At 40.3% G+C, this 22,442-nt stretch overlaps 1 protein-coding gene across 1 annotated transcript in view; it reads right to left on the minus strand.

Annotated features, from left to right (window-relative positions):
* The window catches only part of LOC133980067 (RNA polymerase II elongation factor ELL-like), a 30,362-nt gene extending 18,551 nt beyond the window's left edge, over positions 1-11,811 (minus strand). Inside the window, exons 1-2 of the mRNA XM_062418640.1 lie at positions 11,674-11,811; positions 11,052-11,099 (exon numbers count right to left, since the gene is read on the minus strand). Coding sequence (XP_062274624.1) covers positions 11,052-11,099; positions 11,674-11,811 — 186 coding nt within the window. The remainder of the gene's footprint in view (positions 1-11,051; positions 11,100-11,673) is intronic.
* Positions 11,812-22,442: the final 10,631 nt, after the last annotated feature.

Consider the following 22,442-nt stretch of genomic DNA (forward strand, 5'->3'; position numbering starts at 1 on the left):
CCAAGAATGCACCAAAAAGCAATATCTCACGTTATGAATTAGTTTTTCGCTGCATCAGAAAATTGTGGCATGACAGTGTGGTAAGTGTCAATGGTGAGATTCTCACAGTCAATGTGCAAGAGCTGGCAGCCCTGTTAACAGCCACATTACACTTAAAAGAGCCAACTCTGATTGCTTCCTTTACAAACAGCCGAATCCTGTTTGATCGTTGAGGGCCAACTGGCAAAGTTAGCTACTGATGACTTGCAAATTGGTTTAGCATTACGGTGACAGTCCAGTCCTACATTTTGCTTATTTAAAGTTTGCCTGGAGTCAGTGAGCAGGTTCCACATGTTCATTTAACATATGCTAGCCTATCTTTTTCTATGTTCTATTTTCAGTCAGTGATTGCATTGAAGCTAAATGGCACGTTTCTCACCTTTGTTAACAGTGAGACTTCTGAGTGGATTGACATACTGTGATTAAAAGCCAAAGCATGCTGTGGCAAATGATCAGCGATGGGTCCTACTGAACTGAAGGGTGGTCCAAAATGTATATATAGGCTGCTTAAATATAAATCACCTGATTGCAGGGACTGTATGATGATACTTTTATTTTTAAAAACACTAAAAGAGGATAGGCATAGGCACATGCCATAACCTGGCATGTGCCTATGCCCCTAGCAACAATTCACAACTTGTTACATTCAGATAATTACAATTATTTGTTACTGAGACAATCATATTATGCATGATGAAAGTATAATATTTTTTTCAACTTTAATTGCATGATTGAAACTGCGTTTAAGTTGTGAGGATAATTACTCTATGCAAGAAAAACTGTAATTGCATGAGTCAAATGACATTAAAATAAGTTGTGGGGTTCTCAACCCCTACTCTACAGTATTTGAGAGAAACGCCATTTATGCTGCAAGGCATTATACTGTGTTTTTATTTTACATTTTTCACAGTAGGGAGTTGTTTTTTTCTTTTAATGCAGTCATGTTCAAGGGATAATTTGTGTCCTAATAACAATATTTAACTTCACATCCTGATGATGGTCAGGTAAACAAGGTGTCAGTTCAAACATTTCTTAAAATTGCATTTCTGCTTTCAGAGGAGATCTGAACATCACTGAGTAAGCTGAGTTAATGTTTTAAAAAGGTTGTGAACTGGATCTGAACTAACAGTTTTGTAAGTGCTGCTCAGCCTACACATTAAGCTGGTTGGCCAGTTGCTTCTGGGTCGCCTCAAATGTTCTTACGTAAATGTGCAACAAAGCAACACCGACATTGGCTCTATTCTCTTATCAGCCCGCTCCACATGTCTCTACATGCAGTCTTTTTGCCACAGGAATTCAAATAAACTATATACAGCTGAGCTAGCGCTGAAAGATATAGACTAGATTGCATGTCACTGCACAGGTGGATCTCTAAGCATTTGACATTTTGATGTATCTCATTCTGGATTATGTAATATTTGCCTGTGGGTAGCCTTTCAATGATCCACTCTTACAGCCTGTAGGTTAATCCTGGATGTGTCAATGTTTGACAGACAGAGGTCGAGAAACGTGTGGTTATTGTCACATTGGAGAGGATTATTTCTCACCATGAGACAATTATTCTAACATTTCACAAGATGATGAACATATTTTCTTTTAATGACCACTTAGTCATACCCATAACATTTACAGTCTTGTTATTTCAACAACCACTATGGTCATACAAATAAAGACGATGATATAAATACAGACATCACAGCAAACACTGACTGCGTGCTTATTTGTCAGTCTGAGCATCTTACACCTACAAATCTGTTCAAGCAATCTTGCCCTTCTGATTGTGCAAATTAGTTGTGAAATCAGAGAAACAGCTGGTAGTCCAAGCCTCACAAACAACAGTTCATATTTCAGCTCTTTGCAAACTGAGGTTTGAGATAATCTTATCTCTACTAGCCACAAGTTATAATCAACTGATATTTTAAAGTTGTTCACAAGTTATGCAATGGGTGTCACTTGACAAACCCACAAATATAATTACCAGAATGATAGCATGCAAACATGCTAAATTATGATGGTATACATTGTAAACATTAATCCAACTGAACATTAGCATGTTAGCATACTTTTGGGTTGTTTTACACTGGTTTGAAGAAGTGCAACTCACAAATCCCCACAGTCCTATGAAAAAGACGTGTCTCTGTCTTCCTGGCAAATGCTGCTCATAGGACTGTGGGGATTTGCTTTTTGTTACTTAAAAGAGCCTTGTTGCCTGTTTTGAGTCCAACTTCCACTCAAATCCAACTTTCACATTAAGTGTGATTACTATTTCCTGGGAGGTATTAGAAAAGTAATTATCTGGGCAAATTTCACTTCACAGAAACATAGTGCGAGCTTATCTGGAAAATGTGAGAACTCAACAAAACAAAGTCATAAAACTATCCTGGACTTATTTAAACTCAACCTTGAAATCCTCTCTGAGTTTACACTAACTGAAAGCACAAGGTTGCACAGGAATGTTTTTTCAGCAGCTTTAGTTTTTGTCAGCGCTGGAGAGCCTGTGAGTTCACACATCTCCAATTGAGGATGCCTGGAAGAGCTGCAGATGCATTGCACGTCTAAATAGAAATGTAATGTTTTAAGCTATAATTGAATTGTTATTCTTATTAAGACAAACCTCAAGAATTAAAAAAACAAAACCATGGCTATGTCAGTAAGGGGATCATCTGAGGACATTGCCTCCAATCTTCCTCCAAAATAACAATTCATTATTTATCGACTGTGTTCATTGGACTGCTGTGTGCCGTCACAGAATTCCAGCTGTTACAAATGCCCAGACATGTAGCGCACTGAGGAGCGCTCACTGGCACTTAGCCAGAGATAGCTGCTCGTATGACCTCCACAGGCAGATTTCTAGACCCCCACTGTGCAAACTACAACAAGCACTCTCGTTCCCAGCCGATGGGGCCCACACCAATCCACTTTCTCCTGAGTGCCACACATGGCAATACAAAACCCAGAGAGTTGCTCTTACAAAGGACTTGGCTCTTAAAGAATTCAACTGACCATGAATAATGAAATATTTATTGTCCTCCTTTCAAGTAAAATATTCAGGGAATCTGTGGGTTTCCTCTGATCTTTGCGATTATCGAATCAAAGAAAACTGGAACAACAATACAAATCATCAAGCGTAGACAAAATTAACAAGACGGTTAATTGTATATATATGTACTAGCAAGTCCATTCTCATGAAATTAATATAATTAAAACTGCCCTACACTTACGAGTGACATATGACCTCAGTAATGCTCAGTGACCCCCAGAGGCCAAAAGGCGAAGGGGCAAACCAAGAGGGGCCTTGAATCTGACAACTGTTTGAACGTATGATTCATTCTTTTAACCCAAACCGTGGCCCCTGATGCCTTCTCACTTCACACATCTAGAGAAGCCTCAACCTACAGTACCTCTGTCCCTCTCTACACATTCCCTATTTTCATTCTAATTACCACAGTAAAAAAGTAAATATCACAACTCTCCCAACTCTTTTCTGTGCTATGCCGGTCTGTCATTCAGCCTCCACGTCTCTCTCTGTGTTGCTCTCTTCATAAATCTCTCTCTCTCTCTCAAAGGCATTACTCTTGGCGCAGGCCTGTCTGTTCATCTGTTTTCTTCGTCTGCAAACTTCACTACTTCACTACACTTTTTGCTTCACTCCTTTCAAGTTTTGTAATTTCCATCAACATCAGCCTTCAGAGAAAAAAGGAAAATTATCTTATTACATATGCAGCTGCTGGTGTGGCACCAAAAAAAATTAAAAGTTAACATGCTAGTTTACTTTGTCTCAGGTGCAATAAAGATTACAGGAAAGAGACGTCAATCAGTGATGACTTGTACGTGTCCAAACAGTCCTGAGAGGACCTCTGATCAGCCTAATTATGTGAAAACACCTGTGTGGGTGTATCAGTACACCACTTTAAACTGTATCCACAATACAGGAGAAATACTTATCAAACAAAACCGTACTGCTGTAACTAACAGGATCTTCTTGTATTAATTTCACTTGACTGCTTCTTTCTGACTTCCTATATCTCTCTATTCTGACTGAACTGAGTGGGACACTACCTTCATTTCACACACACATAAATCGGCACACATTCATTCCCCCGGGCCTGCAAAACTTTTGTGCATTATCTCGCTATAATATGTTATCATGTTATAATTTAGCTTTCAACTTTTCACCCCACCAGCTTATGTAAGGGGACACTGCAGCAGCAGATTCAAGACTTGATGAGTCGTTACTTGCAGTTCCCTGGGCTTTCTGGGGGGGGGGGGGGGGGGGGGGGGGGGGGGGCGCTGAAAGGCACCTCTTTGAGAAAACCAGAAGTACTAGTATCTGCAGTGATTGTATGTTTACACTTAATTCTTCGACAATATGCCTGCATGTGGGTCTGAGTCTATGGTATGACTATATGGTCTATAGTACTGTAAATGAACTTTTTTTTAAACGTTACCTCTCACCTGCTTAACAGTGTTTAACACAGGGGAACAGGATCAAAACAGAAAATAAGTAATGATTTTGGTTTTTTCTATGCATACCATGTCTGATATTAAACTATTGTTAACATTATCTACCACAAATCAAAGTCTTTCTCTGCCAACCTTTCTTTTTTCTTTTTTTTACAGATTTATTTTTGGGCTTTTCATGCCTTTATTTTAGTAAGTAACTGGCAGAGAGGCCAACAGGAATCAGGGAAAGAGAGAGGGGAATGACCTGCAGCATAGGTCCCTGACTAGATTCAAACTAGAGACGCTGCGATTATGTGGCATGCACTCTAACCAGTCGACCACCAGGGCGCTCCATCTCTGCCAACCTTTCTCGCTATCAGTTTTAGAACTAACCTGATAAGAGGATTGAATTGACATTTTGGCCTATAATTTCTGAACTGTAGTCAAACAAATAAAATTATTTCTTCCTGGATTCTGTGGATCCAGACAAATCTGTCTATATGAACCCCGCCCATGTGCACCCTGATAGATCTTCTACCATTTTGAATGCCAACCAAATCTCTTAATTTCTTCAATGATTCAGAGGTCTGAAACCAGACTCAATAAATACAATATTTCTGAAGATGCCAAAAAAATGCCAAACAAAATAAATTAGATGATGGCTTGTCAGTTTTTTAGACATTTGATAATAATGCTTTTCTTCATACTGACTTACAACACTTAGGCCACGATTACTGTGAAACAAATTTTAAGGCAATAATTCCACTTTTCTGACTTCCCCAATAACTCCAACAGCAATAACATGAGTTTACATGAGTTATTTGATTGCTGTGAAGTAAAACTCGACAAAAAAACACAGTAATTTGTCAGAGTGACAAATAATGACTTAATTGGTTAATATTGAACTGGGTTACACTTACTTTTTGACCAAGTTAGTTTGTTTATATGACAGTTGTAATAAACAGAGTATTGTTGTAATCTGGTTAAAAATGTAATTATTAGTGTACATGTACACCCACTGAGTGAGATGAGATACTAGCATAAGCCTTGCTCAGTAGTACACAGCATTGCTCGTCATATTATTTATGCAATTATTATTATTTTGATCTTTTTTTATTTTTTAGATTTATTGTTTTTCCTTTGCATATCTCGTCACTGTGCATTTGTAAATATTGTTTAGTACACGGTCGCCAATAAAGTTGGAATAAAATATTTTTTACTTCTTCTCATGAAATGATTGTGACAATGTGATTTATTCTTGATAGATAAAGTGTATATATTCTCAAAATTGTATTGATCAATCTCATTGCACCTGGTCAAAGGTGATTACTGATGTTTATAAATAGAAAAATAAAAAGAAGAATGTGTCTGAAAACAAAATTATTCCAACTTTATGGGCGACCGTGTATTTTGTTGTTATCACTTTTTATGGACATGCTACCTGTTGAGGTAACCTATGACCTTTCAAATAGTCAGACAACTTCAGTTAGTCCATAATCACACAAAAAAATCAAGTCAAAATTTTGTCCTAAGGAACACTTCCCAACCGTTGACATGTAACACTGAAAATCATAATTCTGTCATTTTCTAAGTTTTGCCTCAGTTGAAATCAGGACTGTCAGTATGTGTGGCAGCACTACCTTAATGAGTCAGTTCACTCTCAACTGTGACTCATAAATGTCTCCACACGTTGAGGACATGGATGGGAAAGGCTAATTTTCCTGGCTTTATCAAACTATAAAGTCAATTGAACAAAAACTGTGAGAGACTGCTGTCGGTGGACAGGGCTTATGTTTCCTGCTAGCTTTTGGTTGAATGTGGGGTCTGGGTGTAGATCTCATGCAGCCCATTGTTTCCACATCCTCTGCAGTCTGAGTAATGGCCTTCTGAAAACAGGCCGTCTTTTGTTCTGGCCTCCTCGGCTCCAGAGTGGGATGCCATGGCACTGCTTCCCCTTTCTGGTTGATAGGAGGAGAGGGAGGAGGAGCAGGAGGAGGAGGAGGAGGAGGGAGTGAAACCTGTCGCCACCACCGCTGTCTGTTATCAGCAGGAGGCAAGTCACTCTGGGCTGGGTGCTAATGCAAACTCATTGAATGTGTGTGTGTGTCTGTGTTAATCCAGCGTGAGCAAAGAGAGGCTCAGCTCCAGCTCCTCTCACCAGGGTGTAATCAGCATTACTGCCACTCATAAGCCTGAGGAGGGAGAAAGGCCAAAGTCGAGCTATCAGCCAAACATCTACGCCACTGGCTTAGAGAGACACACACACTCGCACACAGACAGACAGACACAAAAACACACACACACGCTCAGACAGACAGACAGCCAGCCAGCCAGCCAGCCACCACCCTCATCCTCATCCTCATCCTCACCACACTTCAGTAAACACTACTTCTCATCATCTCATCACAAACAAAAGAGCAGAATCGTTCCCAGGGCCACAAGTTGACACATGCCATTTAAGACAAGCCCCCACCACAATGGAGGACAGCAATACAAAACACAATGTGTGTCTGTGTCTCTGGCCGAGTGGAAGAGAGAGGGACAGCAAAGATGGAGCAGAAAATACAAAGAGAGAAACAGGGATTTTGCATGTTTTTTTATGATCCCACAGTCAATTACTCATCGCTTCGAGCAACGCGGTGTCTTCTCTCTAGCTGAGCTCAACATGCTGGCACTGGGTGATTAATGTGGCTGCCTTCAGTGGGAGACAGTGCATGTAATCAAGCCCGAGCCTGTAATCACCTTCCACTCCTTTTCATTTGCAATTTCACAGAAGGGACAGAGCTTCTGCCAGAACTGCAAGCTCTTGTACTGGGGGAGAGGAAGCTGGGTGTAGAGGTGGAGGGCAGCAAGGAGGGGTGCTGTGCCACAAGCATCCCCTGATGTTCCCCACTATGATGCCAAGAATGATACGTCTCTGGCAGGTGCCTGGAGGCCAAACTGTCAACTTCAACAAATTGCGGGTCACTGTGCCCCAACAAACTCCCCCCCTCTTCTTCTAACCCCTGAAGCTAGGTGGGATCTTCCACAGAATGCTATCTTTCCAGACATGTAGGGCCGTACCATGTCATGTGTGGGGGGAAACAAGTGCCCTTTTATGCCTCATTAGCTTATGGTGTGGATATTCACATGAGGGAATTAGACGGGACACGCTCCTCGGCGAGCCAAGAAGTGCTCCATATCTCCGAGCAGCTTAATCAGACAGAGAACGCATTTTCCAGCACAGCAGCTGGATCTCTGAGGGCTCTTGTCTTCGTCTTGCACTCACACGTTCGCTAAATAAACATGTAATCCGGTCGGTGCACGCAAGATTTTCATTCTCGGCTTTTTACGGGAAAAAAAGTAGCAACGTATAACCACCAGTGTTTAAAAACATCATAATCCCTCAACAATTTTCTCTTTGTGGGCACTCACTGATTAACGTGATCTGGGAGAAAACAACACACACTTATCACAAGTGACATAAACAACATATACAGTACACTGAAGGGATTACTGAAATGCAGTGAAAGCTCTTTTGTGAAAATACACACATGCTTACATTCTTAATTGCCCAACATCTTTTTCATGTGCTGTTAAATGCTTTTTAATTTCAAGTTTATGCTCAAACTACAGACATTTTTGATATATATGACTTTGATTATTCAGCTTCTTCTGTACTCCTGCCAAAATATAATTTATTCTCATATAAAAACAAGGCCAGATAAAAGTCTAGACTATAAACTTTGGCCATAGTTGAATAACTATGTGTTAAAACAGAAGTTGTTTGCAGCTCTTTCCATTTTAGTCTCCACTCCATTAGATTCACAGTGGGGAAGCTTCTATCATGCTGGGCACAAACAAACCCTCGGGGCAGGCCACAGCACATCTGGACTGACGGTAATGCGTTAGGCTGAAAAACTCGATTCATTTTGGGTGATCCAAGCAGGGTGACAATACACAGCCTGCATTCCCCTGCTCATTGTTATTCAAATCAGCGGAGACAACACACAATCAGTGGGGACTCTAGGGATCTGAGCATAAGCAGCCTAAACACACACAGACACACACACACACACACACACACAGAAAGACAGACAAAAAAAACCTACACACTCAGTCAAACTAACACATACTCATAGAGTGCCAAATAGTCCCCTATTCTCTCTCGTACGCAGAGGCAAATCAAATAAACAAACACACACACCACACACCGAGGGTCTTCAGGGGATCCACTCTGGTCCTGCCAGGCTAAAGACTTCTGCACAATGGGCAGAGGGGGCAGGACAAGAAAAGGAGGTGGGACATGAATAAATCATGCCTTTAGGGCCACACAGGGCACAGCATAAACACACACAAACCCAGACCAGATCCACACCCATGTCATAGCATGCAAATACAAACTTTGAACACATAAAAATGCATGCATACTTGTACAGGATGTATCAGTCCACACTTCAACATCCAGGGTGTGTATGTGTTCTCAATTTTTGTTATTACACATACACACACAATGTCTCAGGTCACTTTTGGGGACATTACATAGATTAACAATCATAAGGACTTACCCTAAACATAACCTTAACCACTACCCCAAAAATCTGCTTTTCCCCCGATTGGACACTCACACACACACACACACACACTCATGAATATCTGAGTCAGACAGACAGGGAGAGCTAATACAAACTGAAGTCATGATGCCTCACGCTGTAATCAAGAGCATTATGGCTCCTGTAATTACCTCTTAACATTCATTTGGCTAATAACTTCAGGGCCACATATAGTGAGGGGTGTGAAATTCCCTGCAATCCCTCGGCCATCACGATGACACCACAGGTCCAAAAATGAACTGTCATGATGTACAAAGTTCATAAACAGACTAAGGCTTCATTCAGGTCACCTAACATGTTATATGTTAGTATTGACTGGTCATTCCTATACTGTATGTAATGCAGTAAATCTAACCAGCATATGTTGAGAAGAAAACCCCCATATAAATTTAATGTAATGCAGAATCAGTTTAATTCCCTCCTTTGGTTTTAAGAGCAATACCCCTCCTGCTTTGGGTATAAGACAATACCAGCAAATTGCCTGTTCTTAGTTAACTAGATTTCTATTTAAAAACACTTTCTTTTACAGCTACATTTGTTTCTCAAATCAACTGGGCTGAATCCAAGCATCCAGTCAGGTTTTATAGCCAACCAACTACTTCTCAGCACAAACTCCCACAGCTTAGTGTGTGTAGACTAAAGACCTGAAGCTGTGGATTAGATCTGCAGCTTTTCTTCTAATTTAATGCCAGACATATTCCTGTAAACGCCCGGTGCCTTATTGGAGTTGCAGTTAGGATCTACAGAGCCAGAGAAAAAAAAAACTGCAGCTGACCTTCAACACCTGACGCCCAAGCAGAGTTTGTGCAGGAGCCAGTTTGGACACGTTACAGAAACTTCCTGGACTAACCAGGAAGCCCCAACCACCAGACCATAATAACAGTATTAACAATGGACAAGAAGTACAAATGAATTCGACTTGAGAGAATTATAAAGAGAATGCTGAAAAAAACTGAAAAAAGACACTTTTCAGGTGCAACAAATGATCAGTTAAAACTAAAATTCAGACAAGGTAAAAGGAACACACACTCCACTATCACGTAGACCTTAAACCGGTTTCTTAACCACACAAGCCCCTTTACAAAACTCACCACCACTCAGCTCGTCTTGTCAAGACAAGAAGGGGGTTGCGACTCTTTCCAAGCCCATGCAATTAGCATTGACTGAAAGTAAACTATTCCCCAAGGACACTGCTGCTCACTACAGTCTAAACACGCATAGTTCAGGCTGCATACGCAAAGATTATGGTTCAAATTCAAAAGCCCAAGAACACTGCTAATGTAGTCATGTCTTAGATAATTACACACACACACACATATACACACACACTGCATTAAAGTGTATTTTCCCAAAGGAGAACAAGGTGCAAAAGGCTAATCTACGTCACTGAAGGCTCTTCACTTGACTTCTAAGTCCTCTGCCTACTGTTGGCTCTGTCAATGTGTGTGTGTGTGTGTGTGAGTGTGTGTGTGTGTGCAGTTCTCCCTCCCTCCCTCCTCCCCGTTCTTTTCCCAGTGCTGCTCGCTGACCTAACAAAGCTTCTCCAGTCACCAGCCTGACCCAGTAACCTGCATGCCTCCTATCTGCTGAAGACGACCAGCTATAAGCTCCCATCTGAGCGCACCGGCTGGTGCAGCAGTATACAGTATATGGTGGGACATGTGAGTCAACAGCCATTGGTGATGAACAAAAGCTTCTTTTGAAATAAAATTAAATGTGGCCTGCACTTTTATTTAAAGAAACATGTGAAATAAAAATGATGAGTTGCCTTCTTAACAAAAAGCACTGTTTCATCATCTGATAACGGTTTAATCCACTTAAAGAAATAAGATAAAGCCTTGTGGGATACAGATGAGTTAAACAACAAAAGGAATTAAGCCACCTGAAACTTAAGCTGCCAGTGCTTTACTGTTAGATTGGATTTATAACAAGATTAGACTTAATGTGCACAATAAACTGAATTTGTAATAAACTCACCCCTTGGTTTCCTTTGAAACAAATCGATGGTTCACTTGGTAAAGATCCCTGAGGAGAAAAGAAAGAAAGACAGTTTAAATTTAAAAAAGAGAAAGGGATTGGTTGTGTTATAGTTACACATATTTAGAGAAGCCTGTAATCTCAACATAATTATGCTTTAAATTAAAGTTGCACAATCAATAACGCCTGTCTGCTGCTAATGGTCTCCACTACTGGAGCTCATTACAAACCAGCCGACTTGTCAATTAGATAACTAGGCAGACTGCGGGCTCTCTCTGTTTTTCTCTTTACTTTGAAGCACAGGAAGGTTTCCCAGCACAGTGGCTGACGGCTTCGTCTTTCCCGACAATCACAGCCTTCACGTCCCGGTATGCGATGCAGCGACGCAGCCAAACTGACTCAGGGGGCAACGCACTTACAATAACTGTGATAACTTGCTTGAGCGACTCTCATTTAATTGTTTATTTATTTTAAAGGCAGGCTAAACGTTATAAAAAAAAAATAGATAAAACGCTTTACACTCACAACGGAACAACAATTTAACCAAATGCAACTAACAAATGAGAGAAGAGGACCATAGGCGACAACTTTGACAAGTGCTGCTGTGTGCTCATCTCGGTACCTTGATGTTTTGGTAAGCCTCCAGCGCTCTGATAGCCGTGTCCGTGAGCTTGACATGGTACAACGTCCTGTTGGGGCTGTTTTTGTTGTTTTTTCCACAGGAGAGCCCATAGTGGTGCTCCTGCTTGAGCGAAGCCATCGCTGGCTTTTCTCTCTGCCTGCAATCAAAGCAGCTTTCCTCTCTCAGCCCTCAGCTCAACACTGTGCCTGCTTCGTCACCGTGTGGGCGGAGCTCAGCAAACACCACTTTATTTCTATTTATACAATATATGTAATTAGGGCCCGAGCACTGACAAGTCAGTGAGGGACCTATTGCTTTTGCCAGGATTCTTATTATTATTATTAAGCACGCTCTTATGCCGTGTAATGAATCGCATTTTTGGTGGCCTGAACATACATGAAAACTCATGAAATTCTGCACACACGTCGCAGCTGGTGAAAATTTATTTAATTCAATGTGATTGGACGCAAGCGTGGTAAGGGGACTCGCTAGCGCCCCCTAACGTCGGGTCATGTGACCACAAATCCTCTCGGATCGCCATGAAATTTAAATATGTTACAGTTCACATCGGATCATTGGGAAATTAATTTTGTGGAATTTTTTTACCAAACAGGAAGTTGACCACGCGGCGTGGCGTGCACTGATTTTCATTTTTCGAACACCGCTTTGAGGACTTTATGATGTTCACAGAATCATGAAACCTGCCACGTAGGTTTCAAATCATGAGCTCTTTCATCTGATACCACATTTGCCCAATATTTTGCCCCAACAGCTCAGTAGCGCCCCCTAATGCCTTTTCCCACTTAGGATGTACTGACAAACTCTAAAACTCACCAAATTAGACACACTCATCAAGACTCACGAATATTATTTTTTGGTATAACCGCAACTTTTTAAGTGCCAAGATGACTCTACAGCGCCCCCTAGAACATTAAAAGTTGAAGCCCCGCCTTCTACATGCACGTACATGAACGAAATTTAGGATTCATATATATCATGACCAGACGCACAACGCCTCTTGGACCCATACCCTAAGTCCAACAGGAAGTCGGCCATCTTGGATCACAGGTGCATTTTTTCCGCCATTTTCCCCATTTCCAGGCCTCGTACTGTAACACACTCCTCCTGCAGTTTTGACTCCACAGACTTCAGATTGGAACCTTTATCATCCTCAGACCTTGATGATGTAAACTTGATGACAGATTTTACCTACGTTATACCAGGTGGGCGTGGCAGTCATTTGTTTGTATAAACAAACAACTCCTTATAACTCCTCCATACATTGTCGGATGCTAATACATGCAGTGCGTAAAATGTCACACCTGGTGACGCCGTTTAAATTTCAACATCATTGGGGATGGGTGTGGCAAGTGGTCTCCATAGCGCCCCCTAACAGCAGGTCATGTGACCACTAACTTTGTCTGATCTTCGTGAAATTTACAGGACTCATAGCACTTATGGGTAAACCCCCAAATTAATTTTTTCAAAATTTTCGCTCTAACAGGAAGTCGGTTATTGCGCATTTCCTGCGTCAATTTTCCCATTTTCCCACTGCGTTTAGAGGACTTTCCCGTCTTCACAGAATCACCAAATTGTCCACATAGGTTCACACTCATGAGCACTTTAATTTGAGACCATAACTGCCCCTGGGCGTGGCACAACAGCTCACTAGCGCCCCCTAATGCCTTTATCCATTTTGTACATTTCCACAAACTCCTACACTCACCAAATTGTACACATACGTCAACAGTCACACATATTGACTACTGACAAAGTTTGGGATTTTTAAGTGAGAAGATGACTCCACAGCGCCCCCTGGAAGATTTCAAAGTTTAAGCCCCGCCTACCACATTAACATAGAGAAATGACATTTACAAGGCCTATGTATTATGTCCAGACGCACGAAAAAGCCTCTTGGACCCATACCCTAAGTCCAACAGGAAGTCGGCCATCCAGGCTAAAATGTTCAATCTGGATGATTTTTATTATTATTATAGTTGTACGCCTTTTTGACAGCCTAAACATGCCCCAAAACTCACCAAAACTTGCAATCATGTCCGATCCGGAGAAAACTTTGATATTTTAAGGAGCGCGGAAATGGCTGACGCAAAATGGATTAATAGCGCCCCCTAGAAACATTAAAAAATCAAGCCCCTCGACTCAGATTGACGTAGACAAACAAAATTCGGTAAACACATGTATCATGTCCAGACGCACAAAAAAGCCTCTTGGACCCATAGCCTAAGTCCAACAGGAAGTCGGCCATCCAGGCAAAAAGGCTCAATCTTGATGCTTTTTTGGCCCTTCACCCACATTCCTTTGTGCTGAGAAGTCACCCAGACTCATTTCTGGTCTTAGACTGCCATCTAGTGGAGACATTAACCCCATCACACAATGTTCACTTAAAGGCACAGGAGCAAAGACATCTACATGCCAGTTTTGACAGCCCTGCGACTGCCGCACGCACCGACGTGCATGTACGGCGTTACAGTTGGGGGGAAATCGGGGGGGTGCGAGGGCCCTTCGACACTGCTTGCAGTTTTAATTATTTCTACATCCTCATTATGGTACTTTTCTTTATTCTTGTTATATTTCTTTGCTCTTTGTTTATCCCAAGAAATCTGAAAGATTACTGTAAAATGTATGCCTTCTAGTATGTTAAAGGTGCAACATGTTGAATTTAGTGGCATCTAGCTGAACAAACTTAGCAGAAATTGAATATAATATTCATAAGTATATAATTACCTGAAAATAAAAATTGGTATATTTCATTACCTTATAATGAGCCCTTTATATCTACATAGGGTGTGGGTCCTTTACCATGGAGCCTGCCATGTTGTTTCTACGGCAGCACAGAATGGACAGGGTCTAAAGAGGACATATATGTAAAGTAATAGGAAATAGCTCACTCATAATGATAAACCTACAGACGATTATCTCCTCCTCCTCAGCTCTATGGAGCATTTTAGCATCTTTCAACTCAAACCTACTTAAACCTACTGTCACTACCTGCCCCACATAGCAAACAGCCACCAAAGTTAGCTATTAGCTGGCACACATAAAGTAGGTGATGAGCAGATAAAAGTCATTGTGCAAATCAGAGCTAGAAGGAAAGTGACCATTTGTCTTATTTTGTGGTAACAACCCACACTTAAGAGTGCAGGCATCCCCTTTAATGTAATGCATAACTTGTGCCACCAGTGGGGTGATATACATGCTGAGCCTGTGTGGCTTGATGTATATGGGAAAAAGACAAAACAACAAGGGAAAATTTGGATTTCAGAACACAAAAGCACCATTAGGAGACAGGATCCAATTTCTTTTCACACTATTTCAAGTCTACTCTACGCTTTGACACACTGAGAATGTAAATTGCAATAAACAAGGCAGCAATCTGGCTCTGTTGCTTTTGAAACGGGAAGCGATCTGGATACATTAATTAAACAAACTATTACCACATGGACTGAATGAAGACCTATTTGAGAGGTGTTTCCTTAGAAGCTACATTTCTCTGCTATTTAGCTTTGATACAATTTATTAAAACATTACGCTGGAATTTGATTTTCTGATGGCTTGTTTACTGAATAATAGTTATTCAGTTATCCTATAGGGTGCCTTGTGTGATGTTTGATAATGTATAAAAAGTGGTTTTCAACCTATTATTCCTGTTTGGCTCCTGATGACGGCATAAGTTGAAATGTTTGGCTTTCATTCAGCACAATGCTGCTTCAATAAAGAAGAAGCTGATGAAAGTCCTTCAAGCAGTCTTAAGCTCCAAGCGCTAAACCTGCAAATTGCAATAAATGCAGTAACTTCGTTTTAGATGCACATAAATATATACATGATAAATGTGTCACTACATTGTGCAGGATGTGCTTTGAACCGACTTTATTGGCAGTCAATTCGGCCCAACCTAACATCTGGTCAACATATCTAAATAAATACCATTCTATTGTCTGATGATACTCCAACAGACAATGATTCATTAATTAAACAAGACAAGTAGAAGTCAGCTTTGCCAGCCCACAAATGTAAGTGTAAGATAATTTGTTTATATCTTAAAGCTGTAGCACAATAGTAAGAATGCATATGTTACTGTTCATCAGTATGATAAGACTGCTTTACTGTTTGCTAGATACTCATTCATTAACACCAGAGTATAAAAATAAAATTATGTGATTATGTATTGACAGTTTTTACATAAAATGAACTGAAAAAAGAGCATTAGTGTATTTATTACAGCATGAAAACAATTACAAATATAGTTTCTGCAAATATCTACTATTTATAGATTTTAATTGATTGATAATTAGCAGGTCATCTATTTGACTATCTAAAAGGGAAATAAAGACAGGAAATGAAAAAATAAATACAATAATCACAATGTGCGTCAGTTTGCAAATAATCCTTTGCAGGAAAGATGCTTATCCTGAGGAGTTAATGGGCTTAGTTATCGCAATTTTTGACAGTCTGTCCAACTTTCCCATGTCCTGTTTTTTGAGACCCAGCAGTGAACAATCAGCTAACACTGATACTGAACCCATAGCTGGGTAGACCTGTTATCTGATGTATTATGTTTCTTAAAGCCCAACAAACATGACCAAGCTGAATAACAGCCAATCTAGGCAACTTAAGTGTTTGTATAACTGTGAGAAAGCGAACCACTGATGGTGGATGGCAAAGCAGATGAGTCTGACAAGTAAGCCTATTTGGCTAAATTGCTAAGCTACTCCCTGAATGAAAGTACCTAGCGGGGAGGGGTGACTGTGGGTCAACGGAGAACAGGTGGTGTTGAATCTTCACGTCATGCCTGAGACTTAGCAAAACCCTATATCTACTCCTATACATTAATTCCCTAAAATCCAATAAACCTTGTACTTAAACAAAATATAAAATTCAGCTCCTGTGATAAGTACACACAGTATAATAATACTTAAAATAAGCATCCATCCCCCACACACCAGCCCCACTAATGCATTTTTTCCCTCTTCTATAGGTTTCAAGTCACTCCTCCAACAGCAGTTGGAGATTAACCCATTTGAGCCCCTCCTTCTTCTTTACCTGGATCGCTTGTCTCATCCACTCATTGTCTGTGGTTTGCCATCTGCTGCATGGGAAATTGCTGATGCACCCCAACCCCCTGGGAGGTATGTTTCACACCTGAGGTCAATGACTCCCAGGACACCTGCCACTGGCAAGAAGCAGAGTTTGTTCTCAGTGTACTGTCGTCCCTCATGTCTCCCTTCTTTAGTACAGAGCAGTGTGTGTTGAAAAACAGTAATCTGTCCAGAAAATCACCACCAAAGGTTAAATAATATAGATTACATCACAACTTTATAGAGAGAACATGATGTCTACACTGCCATACATGATGTCTACATACATTTCCATTGTGATGGAAATAAAATGAGGTGGTTTACATCTAGTCTGTCTTGGCTATCTGTATAAATTTCATTAACATGATGATTACAAAGTGATGTGAATCTCATGGTGGTGCTGGAAGAAAACAAACTTATTCTGATACATTGTCTGGGAACCATCAATACAAAGTCTTGTGCTAATCCATCTAATATATGTAAAGATATTTTGGTGGAAAAGTGAAAATTTGGACCTGCTGGTGGCACTCAAAGTACAGCCACATAGTGTAGCTAAAAATGGGTGTAATCTGTGTCGACTGGCGTCATCACAGATTCTTGGGATAGGATGTGGAGAGAAGGTATAGCAGCATGCTTTGCTGTCTTTTGTGATACAGTCATAGAGTCAGAAATGCTCAAATCCTGCACATAATATATCTTGAACAGAATATTATGCACTATTTTTGGAAGTTTAACAAACTCTTCAACACTTCTAACACGTCTCATCCGCACATCACATGTAGTAATATCTGTCTACTCCATTTAGGATTTGGTTTCTAACATGCTCAAACTGGTGCAACGATGACATAAAATAAGTTTAAGTCTTTGAGGTTGTCAAGTCTGTAGTTAAAAAGGCATAATGTGAATGCAAATCTATCATTTTATTGAAGTTGTAAAGTTGGAATGCTTTGGCATGCTCAACCAGACAGGTGACACCTGACAAACCTGATCAGCATTTCTTATAAAATTTAGAGAGCATCTCCAACTATGGTAAAGTTGCTGTTCCTGTCAGTCTCCACCATACAGATACACACAATGATGATACAATAGTTAAAATAATCTACATGGAAATGCTTTTTTTCTGCTTGCAGTGTTAAGTTATACTGTAAAATATGCTGCCTTCACACAGACAGCTGGGCCAACACATATGCAATAGATCTGGCTGTAGTCAGTAAAATACAAAAAAACATTAGCATGCATGCGTAGCACACACACAACAACACACCTTGTTCAGTCACTGCACATTTTACTGCACAATAACATCTGACAACATTTTCACAGAGACACCTGCAAGTGACTCAAAAGCTGAAGTTTAGAAAGAGTAAGTGATGTGAACAAGCATATTCAGTTTGCACGTGCGCACACACACACACACACACACACACACACACACACACACACACACACACACACACACAGACACAAACTGTTATTTCAGCTGGCAGGGGTGGTGTGTCTGGCAGTGAGAAAGCACTTATGAATTTGGGAAAGGTAGCAGGTTAGAGACACTTACTGTATACCTTTTGTGTGGGCGTGACACTTCTCCTGGTGTCATGGTGTTCTTTCATAGGCCCCAGAAAATTGATTTTTTTTTGTTGTGGTATGAATTAGGACAAGTATGAACAGTAATCTTCAGTGCAAGAGCAACATTATAAAGTCCAGAGAATGTTTTCTTACCCCAAAGTTTATTTCAAGTAATCAGACTCCAGTTTAGACACATTGTGAAACGTTAAAGATGATGGATTTGCTGGTTCTCCCTCGTTAACAGAAACTTGCTGTGAGATAACTTGATGTTGGCTGAGCTGTAATAGACATCAGTTAATTGATGTTTGCAAATGAGTGTTCTCTGCAGTACAGAACATATTGTATTCTCTCATACTTAAAAAGACAGATAAATATGCACTGAGGATTTACTCTGATCTGATTTCCATGTCTGTCAATATGAACTGCCAAAATGTTGCCAAATCAAATAGGATAAGACATCAGATGTTTCAAGACATGTGGCACAGCATTTCATTCAGTTTTGTGAATGTAGAAAACATAAAAACAGCTCTGTAATTAAAGTTTGCTACTATTATTTCAGTTTTGTACATCCCTTGTTGAGTTTTTGTCAACAGGGGATTTACACACAAAATACAATTTGTAAAATATGAAAATCACTAAATTGTGTTTCTGAAAAAAAAGGATTGACTGTTAGTTTTCTTAACTGCAATAAAATGCTTTAAAAGTCTGCAACCTGAAGTTCAGCAGTTCAAAAACACATTTCATATTGAATTTTATATCTGATGTTTGTTCCAAACTCTCTATGATTTGAGTAATATTAATTTGTGTTTGGGTCATACTACTATTCATCAGTACCAGTAATGTTGATTTTAACCCAGCAAGAGAAGACAAATTTGTCCAAACCTTAATGACTTCATATGACACTTGAATGAACTTTCACTAACAGTCCCCATTATCAACTAATGTTGCTAAATGTTATGTCTTAAACTAGTGCTTTGTGGTTTTTATAATGGGTTAATAATGGTTACTCTTAACAATGATCCCTTCATGACCCCATGCACAGCAAACATTTTCACAAATTTTACCGAACAAATACCAACATACAACTGTATTGGATACAATTTTCGCTTTTATATGAGTAAACTGTGAAAGAAAGAAAAACTCAGAGGTCCTAACATTGATGCATAAAGACACAGTTAAGGCTTCTGTGTTTCAGAAGTGGAGGAATTTCAAGGCTGCGTGTTACTTGCAAGGCATGCTGGCAGTAGACAGACCTCTTCACTTCTCACTAAAACCCTGCTGTTGCTGGGAGTCCTCCTGTCTGTGATCTGTTAGAGCCCACAGATCCAATACAAAAAAAGAATATTAAGCAACATTTTAACAAAATTAGTATAATGTTTTCTTCAACTGGCGTCCAAGGACAAAGAATGCTGCCAGTGCAAAAGAGACTCAGACATATTCGAAACTACAAAACTTGAGCTGAAAACCGACTGAAGCTGTCACACCGCGATGTAAGATAAGATTTAATCAAAACGATCTACCTGCTGTAAAGTGCGGTGGCTTAGATGAAACTAACTACCTCCTTCCTCCAAAAAAAAATTAAAATAATAAAAAAACATCTGGACCTTGTAATAGTTTACAGTAGCCCCAAAGAAGCAGGCTTATTCAGCAATGTTGGTGGATTACGCTCACATCTGAGATTTGCACGTTTGTTTTCACTGTCTTCAAAGTGAAGGTGGGCGCAAACTTTCCCACAAAGCAACACAATCAGACTTTTCATTCCCTCTGCATGTGTGTGTGTGTGTTTGTGTGTGTGCGTGTGCATGTGTGTGTGTGTGTCCATGTCATCACCCATGCACACACACACACACACACACACACACACACACACACACACACACACACACACACACACACACACATGCATGCATGTATACACTTGTTGCTAAGCAGACCCAGGTGTTTGGTGTTTTATTGAGATCACATGCCCTTCACAGCCACCACTTTTACAGTGACTACAGGTGTGATTGATCATTCTACGCATGAAAAGAGACAGCAGTCAAACAAGAAATGCTCTGTGTCGTCCCAGTCTGGAAAACATCTTCATAATGTCAGAGTGCTGCTGCGCCATTGTGCTTCCACGTAGTCAATGTCTTTAAAGATTCTGAAAGAAAAAAAAGAGTTATTATTCCCTGCTGTTGTTGGGTTTTGACGATGACAATGATTCATATTACAACTATCCTTTCAGCTTCTCATTCACATCCCCTGTTTTTGTTTGCTTCAAGCTGTTTCGTTTTTTTCCGAACAAACGCTCCAGCGGTGAAAACCCACCACATTCTGCTTACAGCAATATCTCGGGACAGTTGATGTCTGTGTTTTTACAGCATAATTGGCATAATTGGACAATTTTTTGATTAAAATATAAGCCTATTCTGGCACAACTGGCTTTTTTGCCACTGCACACAATAGACAACAACGAATGGCGCCCGCCACTGGAACAGGATTGGGTAATTGGGAGCAAGAGCAGATTTCCCATAACCACAGGGGCACAGTGACAGAGCGATCCAATAAAAGTCAGACACCAGACTACTGATGCCTTTATGTCAAGGGACCAGGAAGAGTCTGTGTCTTTGAAACCATGTTTTGACTGAGCAGAATAATGGGTCGACCAGGTCTGTACGATCCTTTTAGGAGGAGGAGGGGGGGAAGTTTTATTGTTTCAAATGACTAATAAACTGGTTCAGCTTTGAATCAGACAACATCTAAAGCACAATCATAGATGAATGATTAGCAGAACAGAATATCTGGTCTTGACTCAAAATCCCACAGATGCTGGTGTAAAAGATTTGCAGGAATATAGAAGCGGTAGGAATTGAACAGTAATGAAATCCACTGCTGCGTTCATGTCTTGAATAATTTTGATTCCATATTGATAAATGAAGTTATTACTTAGCTCATATTTGGACTCTCCTGATGCCATAAAGGGGATGTCGATACGTAAAACAATGCCCTATTTCTCGCTGACACATTGCTTTAAAGAAAAAGGAAAAAAAAAAAGATTGCAGCGTTCATCTTGTGTGTTTAACCACCACAAAGTCGCCTTTGAAGCTTGATTAAAGTCATCGCACTGTCAAAAGCTGTATTATGTATTACAGCCAGGTAATCACACTTGAAAGTCAAGGACTAGAGATGTACAAAAGAGTTGCACAGTGTCTTATCTCTGAGTTTAATACCACTCATTGTGTGCCTGTTGTTCAGCAGGATCATGTTGAGAGGGGTGGGGGGGAGGGGGGAGTACATTCATTCAGCCAGCTAGTTTCCCCGGCAGATCTTAAGGGTGTAGATGACTCACTGAGGCCACAGACGTCATCATCGTATTCAGGGCAGGTGTCTTCATATTGCCACAGCTGCACAGCACTCAGTTTCCCAAAAATGGTTGAGAAACAGGGAGGAAAAATAAACAGAGTGTAAGAGAGAATGAAGAAAAGTCAATTGAATGTGTAAAAAAAGAACAAGACAGTACACCAATGAGAGCTCTGCCCTGTCTTTGAAAACATGCAGAGAATATTTTTGTCTTTTTCTGGATTTATACCAGTTTTTGAATAATGAATGAAACACAAGTATGCATGTTAAAGTTCAGGTCCTGCTGCTGCTGAAGGGTTTTCTGCTTAATGTACCTCTAAACACCACTGAGCATCATGGGCATCACAACTTCATTATGACCGACAGCAAAAGATAGAGTACACACTATTCTAAAATCATTATAATTTCATATTGACACACTTTGTACATCTTTGTTTCCTTGATACAACACGTTCGGTAATGATAACTGTTCTCTGTAATGGCTCAATATGCACATTTGTTTACATGCATCACTGGAAACAGTCAGTACCTTGAAGCTACAAAAAAAAAGATCCAGAAACCTAAAACACCATGGTGTGTGAGAGATGTACAGTCCAGTATATCTCATTTGAATAAAGCAGGTGTTAACAAATACAATTATGAAAAAACAACAGTTTCCCACATGATGGAGTAGTAATCATTATTATCCAAATTAAAGCTGAGAAGCCTTGTGCGCTGCAACAAGACTAAAGGAGTATGCTGCATCTAATTCCACCCTTCAAAATATTT

The sequence above is a fragment of the Scomber scombrus genome, chromosome 1, assembly GCF_963691925.1.
Source record: "Scomber scombrus chromosome 1, fScoSco1.1, whole genome shotgun sequence".
Classification (NCBI taxonomy): domain Eukaryota; kingdom Metazoa; phylum Chordata; class Actinopteri; order Scombriformes; family Scombridae; genus Scomber; species Scomber scombrus.